General features: G+C 47.9%; 1 protein-coding gene across 1 annotated transcript in view; it reads left to right on the top strand.

The window, feature by feature from the left end:
• Positions 1–876: 876 nt before the first annotated feature.
• OLFM1 (olfactomedin 1) overlaps positions 877–16,139 on the top strand; it is a 74,778-nt gene continuing 59,515 nt past the window's right edge. Inside the window, exon 1 of the mRNA XM_070758205.1 lies at positions 877–1,285. Coding sequence (XP_070614306.1) covers positions 1,220–1,285 — 66 coding nt within the window. The 5' untranslated portion in view covers positions 877–1,219. The remainder of the gene's footprint in view (positions 1,286–16,139) is intronic.

Raw genomic sequence — 16,139 nt, 5'->3', positions numbered from 1 at the left:
TCATCTGGCCCATCAGGCAGAACACCTTTTCTGTAGAACTCCAAACTGAGGTGCCCCTTGTCATGCCACTGTCAGAGCCTGAACCTGCGGAGGAGGATGAGCTGGAGCTAACCGAGATCAAGGAAGCTGCTTCATTGGCTTCAGACTCAGCCCTCAAGATTGGGAGGGCTTGTGAGCAGAGAGGAATGGGGCAGGATGACTGAGAGGGTGCAGGCAGCAGGCATGGGGGAGTGACAGAGCTCAAGCATTGAGCAAGGACCACCCCCACCTGATCCCTGAGCAGGGAGAGTGGAGAGAAGGAGGGAACAACGTAGGCTGACCCGACAACCCCAAAGGATACCGCCCCGCCCCTCCTCATAAGGCACGCCTGGGGACTGAGACTTAAGGAGATGCTGTGGGGAGGGGAACAAACACTGAGTTGGGAGGGTTGGGGGTGCTCGTACAGACATTTGGAGTTTACAGGACTGACTGGTTCTTCCTGGCTTCATGGACTCAGCACTTCTTACCGAATGAACTTCTTCAGCTCCGACTGGATGGGGTGGAATAGGACGATCCCAAAGTGTGGGGGTGGGGTAAGGGGTGAGGTAAGGGGGGGTAAGGGGGAGGGCAGAGGCGGGAGAGGCGGTTCCTCTCCCACAAAGAGCCCAGCTGCCCACGCGGGTTGCTGGGCGGGGGCGGGGGGATCGCTTGCCCTTTTCGCGGCTGCCTCACTTTCCCTCTCTTTAATTAAATGTGTGTCTCCCCCCCCCCCGCCTGATGTCACATCCGCTCCCGGCCCTGCTCTCGCGGCGTCCGCCCGCCTTCCCGCCCCTCCTCCCTCCCCTCCCCTCCCTCCCTGCCTCCTCCGCCCGACCCCCCGCGCGCCCCTCTCCTCCTTCCTCCTTCTTCCACCTGCTTTCCCAACTTTTGGCAGCGGCGGCGTCCGGGCTGGGCTGGGACTCTGCTAGCCGCCCGCCTCTTCCCGGCCGGGGCGCCAGTGGTGGGGCGAGTGAGCGACGGAGAGGAAGCCGGCCCGGGATAGCCGCGCCCAGCCCGGAGGATGCTCGCTGCTTCGCCCCGTCCCGCCTCGGGCTACTAAAACGCCCGCCGGCCCGGAGCCCGCCAGCGCCTCCTCAGCGGGGGCTGCGGAGGGGAGTCGGGAACGCCCGAGCGGCCTGAGAAGGAGGACGCGGCCGCCGCCGCCCGCCGATGCCCGCGGTTGGAGCCGCCCGCCAAAGCCATGCCGCCCGCCCGCAAGCTGCTCAGCCTCTTGGTCCTGCTGCTGATGGGCACCGAGCTCACCCAAGTAGGTGCCCCCCCACCTTCCGCCGCTCCCCCCCACGAAACCCCCCTCCCTCCTTCTGCCCGCCACCCCCCGCGGACTCCCCCCCCCCCCCAGTCTGGGGAAAAAGTTGGGGTCCCGCTCAGCGCAGCCGACGGCCGGGGCAGCCCGGCGCTGTCCGTGGTGCTGAACTGGCGCTCCGCCCGTTGTTCTCCCTTCGAGCATCTGGGTGGGGTTGGGGGCGAAAGGGGGCGAAAGGGTGGCCGGCCCGGTCGGGGAAGGGGCGGTACGGGCACTCCCTCCCCACCGCCCCAGGCGGGCTGCAGCCTTCCCGCTCGCCGAATCCCCCCCCCCGTGTCCTAAAAGGGGGGGAGAAGGGTCGCCTGGGTGACGGGCTGGGGGGGGCAGGGCTCTTTACTTCCGGGCGCCCCCTGCCCTCCGTCCTCCGTCTCGTGGCCCCTCTCTCCCTCGGACGCTTTCACTGGGCGACAGTTTCCTTTGTGCCCGGAGGCTAGAATCTCCCAGGCGGGACGTCTTTGTGAGACCTTCCCCGGCTTCGCCCCCCCGCCTCCCCCGGGGGTTCAATGCGGAGGCCGCCCTGGGGGGGGGGGGTGAAGGCCTCGTCCCCCTTGCTCTGCCTGGAAGCCCCAAGTGGCCTCGCCTGGCAGGAGATACGAAGCCGGTCCTGCCTCCTTCTTTCCTCATCTGACCCCCCTCCCTCCGGTTGTCCTGAAAGGCGAGCGACCCGGAGGCCTCTTGGAACACGCGGGTGGGGTGGGGGAGAAAGGGGAGGGGGCTACTTGCCTTTGTTGGGCTATTTTTGTCAGATTGGGGGGACAGGTGAAGCCTGCTGGCTGACTGCAATCAATGTTGATAGTATGTGTGTGTGTGTGTGTGTGTTTGTGTGTGTGTGTGTGCGTGCGTGCTCCACACAAGGAGGAGGGGTGGGGAGAGAGCAACTATTACTCTCTGGCCAGAACTGCGCATGGGCCAGAAGTGGACAAAGCCCAGGTGAAATGGACACAGCTTTCTCCTGCTTGCCCTGCAGCTTTGGGGTGCCTTTTAGCGCTCCTTCCCCCGCCCACCATCCCAGGCGGCACAAGATCTCCTTGACGGGGGATGGAGGGTTTCATTCTAGGGACCCTCACCTTGCCTGGCAGTGTCCCTCCCCCACTTTAAGTGACCGCCTTCCCGCCTGACCACGGCAGCACCTGCGCCCTCAAGGGCAAGCGAGCGGCTTTGTGTCGGCTGGTGCTTTTCCGCAGGACGCACAACAAAGCAAGTTGGAAAGAGCGGCAGTGGCCGTGGGGAGGGGTTCAAGACAGGGACCCTCCCTCGGGCTCCCCCAGAATGCACCCAGTGGGAGGAGGAGGGGATGAGAGGGAAGGCTGGGCCATCGTGGAGGTGAGAAACACCTCCCTCCCCAATTTCAGGCTTGTAGCAACACAACCACTGCAGTTGTTTGACAAACCTCCCTGGATGCCAACCAGGGCTGCAGCTCCGCTGAGGCGAGGCTGAGCAGCTCAGCCCAAAGTCCCAAAGGGGCTGCTGCGGGGAAAGAGCGGGGAGGGGGGGTGTCCTGTTGGGGGGAGGGGTCCTTGAAAGCCGGCATTTGACTCTTTTCCAAGTCATGGGGGGAACGCAGTCTAAAACGGCCCCGTGCTTGCAAGAACCTTCATGACACTGTGGGGAAGAGCTCTCTTGCGGAGATCATCTTTTGAGAATTATGGGCTGAGGCACAACTTGAGTTGGGGATTGTGTGTGTGTATGTGTGTGTGTCAGGATTCCTTCTCTGGAGTAAGGATGCTACTGTAACTGACAAGAACAGTGGGGGAAATGGGTTTTGCGCAGGTGTGCCTTAGCTTTGCTCCCTTTCGGGAACAAAACAACCGAGTTCATAGTTCCCTCTAAGCTGAGCAGTGAGCAATCGCTCACTTAAAAATCATCATCAACTCAGAGTTTTCCAAACCTGCCCAGAAGCCGAGAGGGAAAGAGTGAGAGGGAAGGAGAGAGAGAGGAAGAGAGGAAGAGAGAGAAACAGATAGAAAAAAGAGAGGAAGGAAAAGAGAAAGAAAAAGAATGGGAGTAAGGAAGAGAGAAAGAAAATCAAAATCTAGTTTGAAACTAGCTCAACTATTTAAGTGGCATTTTGATATTGATAGAGTTGCCCTATTATGAGCTCCCTGTTATAGACACACAGTACAGTATTTTACAGTATTTTGAAATTCTCTGAGGCAAAACAGGGTGGGTTTTTTGTTTGTTTGTTTGTTTGTTTATTTGTTTCTTTGTCTGTCTGTCTGTCTGTCTGTCTGTCTATCTATCTATCTATCTATCTATCTATCTATCTATCTATCTATCTATCTATTTATTATTTCTGTGCCGCCCAGTCCCGAAGGGACTGCCACTCAGACACTATACTTTTCCGCCCACCCCCCCAAAAAAATTAGAGGGAACACTGACCGAGTTCGGTTTTCTTTCTTTTAAAAGCCGGGTTTGTGAGGATGTCAAAGTTTCTAGGAAGTTGGCCATCTGCAATAAGCAATCTGGGGTTTTAGCCCACACATGCTCCCGCCTTTGTCAGAGAACGAGGCAATCCCACATCCTCCAGGAAGTCTTTTATCCTCAGTCAAAATGATGATTATTTATTTTTCCTTCCCTTCAAATCCCTCCGATTTTTTTAGGCTATTCATCAACATCCCAACCCATCCAACATTTCACTTGTGGGCAGAACGTTGCTTCTGTAACTGCTACAGGCCTCAAGTAATGAAACCACAATTTTGAAGAGTATGAAGGAGTAAATGGGCTTGATGGGCAGGAGAAAAGGAAAAGGGGGGGCGGGCAGTGCCAATCTTGGCGTTCATTGTCAAGCTTTGTTCTGCCGACAGCCGTTGGTGAAGACGGGGGGGGAGGGGTGCGGCTGGAGGAAGTTCAGGGTCAGTGTTCGGCTTTGCATGTAACAAACCCTGGCTGGCTCCCCTTTTGATAGGTGGTGGGAAAGACCCTCCTACATTCGAGATCCCCATAGGCAAAAACTCACTTTTCTACAGTTGAGATTTATTTATTTATTCGATTTTTATGCTGCCCTTCTCCTTAGACTCAGGGCGGCTTACAACATGTTAGCAATAGCACTTTTTTAACAAAGCAAGGCTATTGCCCCCACAATCCGGGTCCTCATTTTACCCACCTCGGAAGGATGGAAGGATGAGTCAACCTTGAGTCGGTGATGAGATTTGAACCACTGACCTTCAGATCTACAAGTCAGCTTCAGTGGTCTGCAGTACAGCACTCTACCTGCTGTGCCACCCCAGCTCAGTGGGGGTGACTTGTGCAGTAAAAGGGGCAGAGGTCAGCTTAAGAGGGTCCAATCTCCCCTTCGCCATCTCTCTGAGGATCCATCATCTTCACCATCCCCATGGCTGGTCATTCGGTAGTAATCCAGAGGTTGGGTGCTTGCAACATATTCTGGAGGTATTTGGGTATTCAGCCTGCTCTGACCATTCATCTCTGGGCATAGTCACCCCAAGGGGTGGTAGTGGAAATAGAAGAAACCAGTGAAGTCCACTGGTGCCCCTGACTTGAGTTTGATGCTTTGAACTGCCCAGCTTGGACCCTCCTCTCTGGTGCCAGGAGTTGGCTGGCATGGTGCCCTTTCTATTCCTTGGAAAGACTGATCATTAGGTTATCTTGACTCGGAGGGACAATCCAACAGGGGTCATGTTGATCTTTCGCTATGTATTTATCTATCTATCTATCTATCTATCTATCTATCTATCTATCTATCTATCTATCTATCTATCTATTAGATTTGTATGCCACCCCTCTCTGTAGACTCGGGGTGGCTAACAAAAATAATAAAACAGCATATAACAAATCTAATATTTAAAATAACTAAAAAACCCTTATTAAAAACCAAACATACACACAAACATACCATGCATAAATTGTATAGGCCTGGGGGGAAGGAATATCTCAATTCCCCCTCGCCCTTCTCTTCACTGGACTATCCATGCCCAGTTCCAGCAACCTCTCTTCGTATGTCTTGGTTTCCAGTCCCCTTATCATTTTGGATGCTCTTTTCTGTACCCTTTCCAGAGTTACTATGTCTCTTTTGAAGTGTGGTGACCAGAACTGGTTTCAATACTCCAGGTGTGGTCTGACCAGGGCATTATAGAGTGGTGAGCCGCTCAAGGTCCTCGGAGAGGGGCGGCATACAAGTCTAATAAATAATAGTAGTAATAATAATAATAATAATAATAATAATAATAATAAGTAGTAGTAGTAGTAGTAGTAGTAGTAGTAGTAGTACCTCCCTAGTCTTGAAGTGTATCCTCCTGTTGAGGCAGCTTAAGATTGTGCTGGCTTTTTAAACCACTGCTAAAAAAACCAAGGCATCTGGACATTTAATGGGCAGAGATTACTGGGATTGCAGAATGCCCATCCTGAAAGATTGGCACCAATTGGCATTGACATCACTTGAAGACCTTGTGTCTATAAATATCAGGGGCCATTTCCTCTCTCATGCCCTTCTCTCGGCCTTCAGAGAGCTTCTTTAGAAGATCCCTTGGTCTCCAAAGACCCAACAAGTGCCAAAGCTCAGACAGACTTTGTGTCACTTAGGGGTGGGTTCTGTGTCTCCCATTAAAACGCCTATGAAATCAACCTCTTTATGGTTGAAACTGCATGTCAACAATGATATTGTTGCATAGCTAGAGGTATAACAAGCAGGAAGAGGGAGATTGTGATCCCGCTATATAGAGCGCTGGTGAGACCACATTTGGAATACTGTGTTCAGTTCTGGAGACCTCACCTACAAAAAGATATTGACAAAATTGAACGGGTCCAAAGACGGGCTACAAGAATGGTGGAAGGTCTTAAGCATAAAGCGTATCAGGAAAGACTTCATGAACTCAATCTGTATAGTCTGGACGACAGAAGGAAAAGGGGGGACATGATCGGAACATTTAAATATGTCAAAGGGTTAAATAAGGTTCAGGAGAGAAGTGTTTTCAATAGGAAAGTGAACACAAGAACAAGGAGACACAATCTGAAGTTAGTTGGGGGAAAGATCAAAAGCAACATGAGAAAATATTATTTTACTGAAAGAGGAGTAGATCCTTGGAACAAACTTCCAGCAGACGTGGTTGGTAAATCCACAGTAACTGAATTTAAACATGCCTGGGATAAACATAGATCCATCCTAAGATAAAATACAAAAAATAGTATAAGGGCAGACTAGATGGGCCATGAGGTCTTTTTCTGCTGTCAGTCTTCTATGTTTCTATGTTTCTATATGTTCCATTGCTTTTTAAACCTTACATTGTTTTCTTTATTTTAAAGTATACACTATCTTCGGAGTGGTGTGTACACTTGCGACAGAAAGGTGGGTAAAGAACAGACATCACTTTAGGGTTAGAAAGAACATTGCACATTTTCCAGTATGAGCCCCTGATTGCTCACATACTCTTTTTGCTCACAGTTAAACCTGACACGGCTGGCAGGGCTGTTGAAAGAGAAACCTTTGGCAAAAAGCTTTTGGAGAGGAAATGTTGCTCTGAGATTGGAATAATGGGAAAATGTAGAACATTTGCATTCTTTGTTCTTTGTGGACTTCTGTTCATGCTCAGATTTTGGTTGGTTTCCATACCACGGCGGGGATAAAAGGTGAGATTTATTTATTTATTTTATTTATTTATTAGAATATGCCGCCCCTCTCCGTAGACTCGGGGCGGCTAACAACAATAATAAAACAACATATAACAAATCTAATATTTAAAATAACTAAAAACCCTTATTAAAAACCAAACATACACACAAATATACCATGCATAAATTGTATAGGCCTGGGGGGAAAGGAATATCTCAATTCCCCCATGCCTGACGACAGAGGTTGGTTTTAAGGAGCTTACAAAAGGCAAGGAAGGTGGGGGCAATTTTGATCTCTAGGGTGAGCTGATTCCAGAGGGTCGGGGCCGCCACAGAGAAGGTTCTCCCCCTGGGTCCCACTAAACAACATTGTTTAGTCGACGGGACCCAGAGAAGGCCAACTCTGTGGGACCTAACTGGTCGCTGGGATTCATGCGGCAGAAGGCGGTCCCGTAGATATTCTGGTCCAGTGCCCTGAAGGGCTTTATAGGTCATAACCAACACTTTGAATTGTGACCGGAAACTGATTGGCAACCAATGCAGACTACGGAGAGTTGGTGCGACATGGGAATATTTGGGGAAGCCCATGATTGCTCTCGCAGCTGCATTTTGCACGATCTGAAGTTTCCAAACACTTTTCAAAGGTAGCCCCATGTAGAGAGTGTTACAGTAGTCAATCCTCAAGGTGATGATGGCATGAGTGACTGTGAGCAGTGACTCCCGGTCCAGATAGGGCCACAATTGGTGCACCAGGTGAACCTGGGCAAACGCCCCCCTGAGATGGCCACGTGGAGGCTTGTGCAATGTCATGGAAGAGCTCTGCTGGTCTCCAAGTTGTTGGGTTTGAGGGACCTTCCCAGTTTTGAACCCTCTGGGTCAGCCGCCAAGCCCATCTCTGGATCAGAGGACAATCGCAGTGCACGCATCCAATTTCATCATAGTTCCTGGGAACTCTCTAGATTAATCCATCAAGTTGTTGTCCTGCCTTTATGAATGTTTCTTGGCTTAAATAATAGGATTTCTTCATCTCTGATACAGGATGTAAACATGTTATTGTACTGTTTGCTTTTCTGGCAAGGTCTGCTGTCCAAAAGGTCGGAAGTTTAGTACTCTAATAAGAGTGTTTTGTATCTATCTAGGCCTTAGATGCCTAGATTCTATAGATATTTCTCACAAGCTTCAACCGCAACAACACAAGATTCAAAAGAAACAAAGCACCCTTTTTGCATTGCAAAGAGCATCGTCCCAAAACAACCTTGTAGGCTGTACAATCCCCTTAATCGGTCCTTAAGTACTTAGCTAGCAGCTGTGAAGAAACACCACAGCCCTCCTTCTTCCACGAAGTGAAACACACACATTTTGCTTTACTTTGGTTTCAAAGTCATGAAAAATCAACAAAGTCCAGGAACAGCAAGGCATGGTCCTGAAAAAACAACGATCAAATAATCTTCCACAATGGCCAAGCCAGCACACTTGTATTTATATCAGCAGCTCTAATTGCTGGAGCTCCACCCCAAACACAGGTGGCCTCTCTTATCTCCTGTAATATTTCTTCAATTGGTCACTTCTATGCATAATTCTGCGCTTGCGTGGGTCTAACATGTCCTCATCTGAATCGACCGAAAATAATGGAGATTGGCTTTCTGGGCTGTGTGCCAAGCCCCCCTCTTCCAAGTCACTCCCACCTTCTTCTTCGTCCGAGGAAACTGCACTACCTGACTCTGTCGGCAATAAAACAGGCCTATGACATGTTGAAGTTTCCCCTGCATCCACCTCCACATTCCTTGGGGCAGGAGCTGGGATCGCAGGAGCCAACCACAACAATGTGTATTTATTTCTGTTTTCTAGAAATACTTTTTCTTCTCTTTCCAAGTGTTTCTAGCTTTGAAGCACATGTGGAAAATGGGACTAAGCTAAGAAATAGAAGCCTTGGGCCAAGGAGATGCAAGCATCTTGCACCAGGGTTTTTTTCTGGCTAAAACCCTGAGAATCTAAGCAGCATCCAATGGAAATATGGGTTCATTCAACAAGTAAAAGACACATAACAGTTGGCTTTGAAAGGGGATGCTCTTTGTCCCAAGTCGATGGACATTCATTCCATTACCATGGGGACTCATAGAAACATTTCTATAGGGACTCTTAGAACATGTACAATGTAACCATTTTCCTTTCTTTTTCTATTTTCTTTTTATTCTATCTTCTTTTCTCTCTTTTTCTCTCTCTGTCTTTACATGTTTCCAATAGTCATTTACTATTCTTTTTGAATGGTATTGTTTTTTTATTTGTGAATAAAAACTTATTTAAAAGAAAAAGAAACATTTCATGGAAGAATACAGACTAACAGAATTGGAGGGGACCTTGGAGGTCTTCTAGTCCAACCCCTTTCTCAGGCCTGGAGAGCTTATTCCATTCCAGACAGATGGTTCTCCAATCTCTTATTAGAAACCTCCATTGATGGAACACCCACAGCTCCTGAAGGCCAGATCAGCCTTCATCTCACAACATCACACCACACTTTCTCCAGCCATTCCTTCTTCATCTCTATAAAAATTATTATTATTTATTTATTGGTAATATTTATATGCCGCCAATTCCAAATGGAGTCTGGGCGGCTAGCAATAATAAAACAATATAAAAATATAGATTATAATAACAAGAGTAAAAAGCAACAACAACAATAATGACAATAACAACAACAACAACAACAACAGAGTTGGAAAGAACTTTGGAGGTCTTCTAGTCCAACCCCCTGCTTAGGCAGCAAACCCTACATGACTTCAGACAGATGGTTATCCAACATCACCTTAAAAACATCCAGTGTTGGTGCATTCACAACTTCTGGAGGCAAGCTGTTCCACTGGTTAACTGTTCTGACTGTCAGGGAATTTCTCCTTATTTCTAAGTTACTTCTCTCCTTGATTAGTTTCCATCAATTGTTTCTTGTCCTACCCTCAGGTGCTTTGGAGAATAGGTTGACTCCTTCTTCTTTGTGGCAACCCCTGAGAGATTGGAAGGCTGCTCTCACGTCTCCCCTGGTCCTTCTTTTCATTAAACTAGCCATGTCCAGTTCCTGCAACCGTTCTTCATATGTCCCCTAATCCTCTTTGTGGCTCTTCTCTGCACTCTTTCTAGAGCAGTGATTTTCAACCTTTTTTGAGCCGTGGCACATTTTTTACATTTACAAAACCATGGGGCACATTGAGTGGGGAGGGGGGGACGGCTAAAGAAAGTTTGGACAAAAAAATTATCTCTCTCTTTCTCCCTTTCCCTCTATTTCTCCCTCCCTCCCTCTTTCTCTCTCTTTCTCTTTTTTCTCTCTCTCCATCCCTCTTTCTTTCTCTCTTCCCTCCTTCTTCTTTTTTGCTCTCTTTCTTTCTCCCTCCCTCCCTCTATGTCTTTCTCTCTCTCACCTTCCCTCCCTCTCTTTCTCTCTCTCTCTTTCTTTCTCTCTCTCTCTCTTGTTTTCTTTCTCTCTCTGAGCTTCGTGGCACACCTGACCATGTCTCACGGCACACTAGTGTGTCGCGGCACACTGGTTGAAAAACACTGTTCTAGAGTCTCAACATCCTTTTTTGCATCACGGTGACCAAAACTGAATGCAGTATAAAAGTACATCTGATACCCCATAAAAACCATTCATACTCTCATTCATTCATGGCTGCTGGAAAAGCCAGCTCTTAACAGCTTTCCGGAAGGCTGGTAGGGTGGATGAAGTGTGGATCTCCGGCAGCAGATGGTTTCAGAGCATCAGAACCGCCACAGAGGTCTTTTCCTGTGGCCTCGCCAACCGACACTGTTTGGTGGATGAAACCTGGAGAAGGCCAACTCCGTGGACCCTTATTGGTCCCAGGGAGGTATGAGATGGAAGGCAGTCTCGCAGGTACTCTGGTTCTAAGCCATGTAGGGCTTTAAAAGTAATAACCAGCACCTTAAATTGCATCCAGAGAGAGATGGAGTAATATGGGTGTATCTCGGTACACCCATGATTTCTTAGCTCCTTCATTTGTGTGAATTTAAAGCACGATCAGCTTTAATTCAGCTTTCCTTGCAATCAAAGTTTGCCAGAGAGGACTCTTTTTCCTAAACCAGGGATCCCCAAACTTTTTGCACAGGGGGCCAGTCCACTGTCCCTCAGACTGTTGGAGGGCCGGACTATAAAAAAAAACTATGAACAAATCCCTATGCACACTGCACATACCTTATTTAAAGTAAAAAACAAAATGGGAACAAATACAATATTTAAAATAACGAAGTAATAAGTAATTAAGTAATTAATAAGGGGAGGGGAGCGAAGGGGAGGGCACGGAGGCGGTGCCCCCCAGAGAAGCGGAGAGAGAGAGAAGTGGAGGTGTGCTCGCTTTGTGCCGTGGGGGGGAGACGGTGAAGGTCACGCTGGTCGGGGCGAGAGAAGGCTGGAGTTTTGCGGAAAGCGGCACCCGCTGGTGGGGCCTGGTCCGAGAGGAGCCGCCGCTGTCGCTGCACCAATGGCAGCTGCTCTGGGGGCAGAGCGAAGGGGAGGGCACAGAGGCGGTGCCCGCCGGAGAAGCGGAGAGAGAGAGAAGTGGAGGTGTGCTCGCCTTGTGCTGTGGGGAGGAGGCGGTGGAGGTCAGGGGTTTGCAAGCAGCCACCTCTCCCCCCACACACACACACTTAGCCATGGCGCACTTAGCTGTGACTTTTTGAATCGCCAATTTCCTGAATCTCCCGTCCACACACCGTGGAGAAGGTGGGGAGGAGGTGGAGAGGCAAGAGGCGGGGAGGAAAGCGGGCCTGCAATTGGCCCCTTTCTTTCTCACCTTTAGGGAGAGGAACTGTTGCTGCTCTGCCATAGGGCAACAGCAGTTTCTCTCCCTAAAGGCGGCAAAGAAAGGGGCCAATTGCAGGCCCGCTTTCCTCCCCACCTCTTGCCTCTCCACCTCCTCCTCGCTCAGCAGCCGACCACGGTGAGTGGACAGGAGATTTGGGAGCTCATTATATTGATCGGTAAAATCTCGTGTGCTGCCGCGGGCCGGTTAAAAGACCTCAGCGGGCCGCATCCAGCCCGCGGGCCATAGTTTGGGGACCACTGGCCTAAACATTTGCTAAATTCGTCTTCTGCTAAAGTTGTTGTGGATCTAATATACTCTTAGGGCAGTCCTTCAAAGCAGAAGGACACAATTTGTCATTTCTCACTTGAATTCTGTCGATTTCACTGGCTCTGATATTGGGTTGTGCTAATCTCCAGGTCTGAAGGCCCATGTGTAATTTTGTGCTTCTTGGAAAGATTTTTGAACTAGTTCCAAGGGGCAAAGTTGAGAAATAGGAACCCAGATGTTCCTGACATGACCTCCATGCAGCTTCTGAATCCCATTTGCCCTGCAAATCTTGGTAGTTCAATTAAATTCATTTAAAAATGACAAACGTGAACAATGGGAACTATCTAACAAAATGAAATTCAATGGTGAAAAAAGTCAGGTTCTACATTTAGGCTAGAAAAACAAAACACACAGGTGCGGTATATGTGGTACATTGCTCAACAGTAGTAACTGTGAGAGGGACCTTGGAGTCCTAGTGGACAACCATTTAAATAGGAGCCAGCTGTGCACAGCAGCTGCCAAAAAGCCAACACAGTTCTAGGCTGCATCAACAGAGGGATAGAATCAAGATCACGGGAAGTGTTGATACCACTTTATAAGGCCTTGGTAAGGCCACAGTTGGAATCCTGCATTCAGTTTTGGTCGACACGATGCAAAAAAGATATTGAGACTCTAGAAAGAGTGCAGAGAAGAGCAACCAAGATGATTGGTCAGTGAAGCAGTGGAAGTGATGTGCCGGTGCCTGGAGGCTGTTGGGGCCTGGATGGGTGTCAACAGACTCAAACTCAACCCTGATAAGACGGAGTGGCTGTGGGTTTTGCCTCCCAAGGACAATTCCATCTGTCCATCCATTACCCTGGGGGGGGGGATTATTAATCCCCTCAGAGAGGGTCCGCAACTTGGGTGTCCTCCTCGATCCACAGCTCACATTAGAGAAACATCTTTCAGCTGTGGCGAGGGGGGCATTTGCCCAGGTTCGCCTGGTGCACCAGTTGCGGCCCTATTTGGATCGGGAGTCACTGCTCACAGTCACTCATGCCCTCATCACCTCGAGGCTCGACTACTGTAACGCTCTCTACATGGGGCTACCTTTGAAAAGTGTTCGGAAACTTCAGATCGTGCAGAATGCAGCTGCGAGAGCAATCATGGGCTTTCCCAAATATGCCCATGTCACACCAACACTCCGCAGTCTGCATTGGTTGCTGATCAATTTCCGGTCACAATTCAAAGTGTTGGTTATGACCTATAAAGCCCTTCATGGCATCGGACCAGGTTATCTCCAGGACCGCCTTCTGCCACACGAATCCCAGCGACCAATTAGGTCCCACAGAGTTGGCCTTCTCCGGGTCCCGTCAACTAAACAATGTCGTTTGACGGGACCTAGGGGAAGAGCCTTTTCTGTGGCGGCCCCGGCCCTCTGGAACCAATTCCCCCCAGAGATTAGAATAGCTCCCACCCTTCTTGCCTTTCGCAAGCTTCTTAAAACCCACCTTTGTCGTCAGGCATGGGGGAATTAAGATATTCTTTCCCCATCGGCTTCCACAATTTATGTATGGCACGTTTGTATGTATGATTGGTTTTTAAAATAAGGGTTTTTAGCTTCTTTAGTATTGGATTGTCGCACGTTGTTTTTATTACTGTTGTTAGCCGCCCCGAGTCTACGGAGAGGGGCGGCATACAAATCCAATAAAATGAAATGAAATGAAATGATTAGGGGATTGGAGGCTAAAACATGAAGAACAGTTGCAGGAACTGGACATGGCTGGTTTAATGAAAAGAAGGACCAGGGGAGACATGATGGCAGTCTTCCAGTATCTCAGGAGTTGCCCCAAAGTAGACTTGGGGGTCAGCCTATTCTCCAAAGCACCTGAGGGTAGAACAAGAAGCAACAGATGGAAACTAATGATGGAAAGAAATAACTTAGAACTAAGGAGAAATTTCCTGATAGTCAGAACAGTTGATCAGTGGAACAGCTTGCCTCCAGAAGTTCTGAATGCCTCAACACTGGAAGTTTTTAAGCAGATGTTGGATAACCATCTGTCTGAAGTAGTGTAGGGTTTGCTGCCTAAGCAGAGGGCTGGACTAGAAGAACTCCAATGTCCCTTACAACTCTGTGGTTGTAGGGATGCAGTTCTGGTTGATTTTTAGAATAGAATAGAATAGAATAGAATAAAATTTTTATTGGCCAAGTGTGATTGGACACACAAGGAATTTGTCTTGGTGCGTATGCTCTCAGCGTACATAAAATAAAATATACATTTGTCAAGAATCATGTGGTACAACACTTAATGACTGTCATAGGGGTCAAATAAGCAATGAAGAAGCAATATTAATAACAAATCTTAGGATATAAGCAACAAGTTACAGTCATACAGTCAACATGGGAGGAAATGGTTGATAGGAATGATGAGAAAAATTAGTAGAATAGAAGTGCAGATTTAGTAGAAAGTCTGACAGTGTTGAGGGAATTATTTGTTTAGTAGAGTGATGGCGTTCGGAAAAAAACTGTTCTTGTGTCTAGTTGTCTTGGTGTGCAGTGCTCTGTAGCAACGTTTTGAGGGTAGGAGTTGAAACAATTTGTGTCCAGGATGTGAGGGGTCAGTAAATATTTTCCCCGCCCTCTTTTTGACTCGTGCAGTATACAGGTCCTCAATGGAAGGCAGGTTGGCAGCAATTGCTTTTTCTGCAGTTCTGATTCTCCTCTGAAGTCTGTGTCGGTCCTGTTGGGTTGCAGCACCAAACCAGACAATTATAGAGGTGCAGATGACAGACTCAATGATTCCTCTGTAGAACTGTATCAGCAGCTCCTTGGGCAGTTTGAGCTTCCTGAGCTGGCTTTATTTTTATTTTTATTTTTAAAAAAACCTTCCTTTGTTTTCTTAGAGAATAATTTGGAGCCACATGGGTACTGATTTTTTTTTTTTTTAAAGCCCAAACAAATGTCATGCATTTGTTTAAAAAGGTCTTACCAGGAATGCAAAGTGCTCAAAATGGAAAACTAATCGATTGTAGGTGGCTCTTGGCTGCAATATCATTGCTAGAAACAAAGAGACTTTAAAGCCAGAGTAACCCGTTTAACAGTACATTAAGGAAGAGAAGGCAAAGAGATCAATTTATTTTTTTAAAATTAATTATTTTCTTATGATTCCACAAAATTGGGCCCCACAACAAAACAGATTAGAATGGATGTTTAAAAACAAAAATGAAGCAGGATTTCAATGCAATTCAATTTATTAGATTTGTATGCCACCCCTCTCCGAAGACTCGGGGCGGCTCACAACAATAATAAAAACAGTATAACAATGGAACAAATCTAATAATAAAAATACATTAAAAAACCCCAACAATTTAAAAACCATACAACACATACATACCAAACATAAAATATAATAAGCCTGGGGGAGATGTCTTAATTCCCCCATGCCTGGCGATATAGGTGGGTCTTGAGTAACTTGTGAAAGACAAGGAGGGTGGGGGCCGTTCTAATCTCTGGGGGGGAGTTGATTCCAGAGGGCCGGGGCCACCACAGAGAAGGCTCTTCCCCTGGGGCCCGCCAAACAACATTGTTTGGTCGACGGGACCCGGAGAAGGCCAACTCTGTGGGACCTTATCGGCCGCTGGGATTCGTGCGGTAGAAGGCGGTCCCAGAGGTATTCTGGTCCAATGCCATGAAGGGCTTTAAAGGTCATTACCAGCACTTTCCTTCTGGGAAGTTGATTGGGAATAGAGATGGACAGGATCAGGCAGCCTTAAGGGTTGGAGTTAGGTTGCTTCAACTCCCAATCTCATCTACAAAATATTGCCTCTTGACCTCCCATCGAAGCCCTAAGCTTGCAAGCTCAAAGGCACCAGGATGTGCAGTCCTTTTTAGCTATGAAATATGTTCAATTAATTTATCCTGCCTTTATTTTTTATCAACATAAGGCAATGCACACACCAAATTTAATTTATTTTATTTTTATTAATGTATTTTGTCCAATGCACAATAATACACAATGAAGGTAATAGAGGACACCTTTGAGGAAATAGAATTAGAGAAAGACTAGAAGAGAGAGTATAGGATAAAATAATCAATGAGAGAATAGAAGAAAGATATACGGATAGAAGAGAAGATATATGGGATATAGGAGAGACAATAGGACAGGGGTCGGAAGGCACTA

The sequence above is a fragment of the Erythrolamprus reginae genome, chromosome 8, assembly GCF_031021105.1.
Source record: "Erythrolamprus reginae isolate rEryReg1 chromosome 8, rEryReg1.hap1, whole genome shotgun sequence".
Taxonomy (NCBI): Eukaryota; Metazoa; Chordata; class Lepidosauria; order Squamata; family Dipsadidae; genus Erythrolamprus; species Erythrolamprus reginae.
The sequence above is the reverse complement of the archived record's forward strand: the minus strand, read 5'-3'. Positions and strand labels throughout refer to the sequence as shown.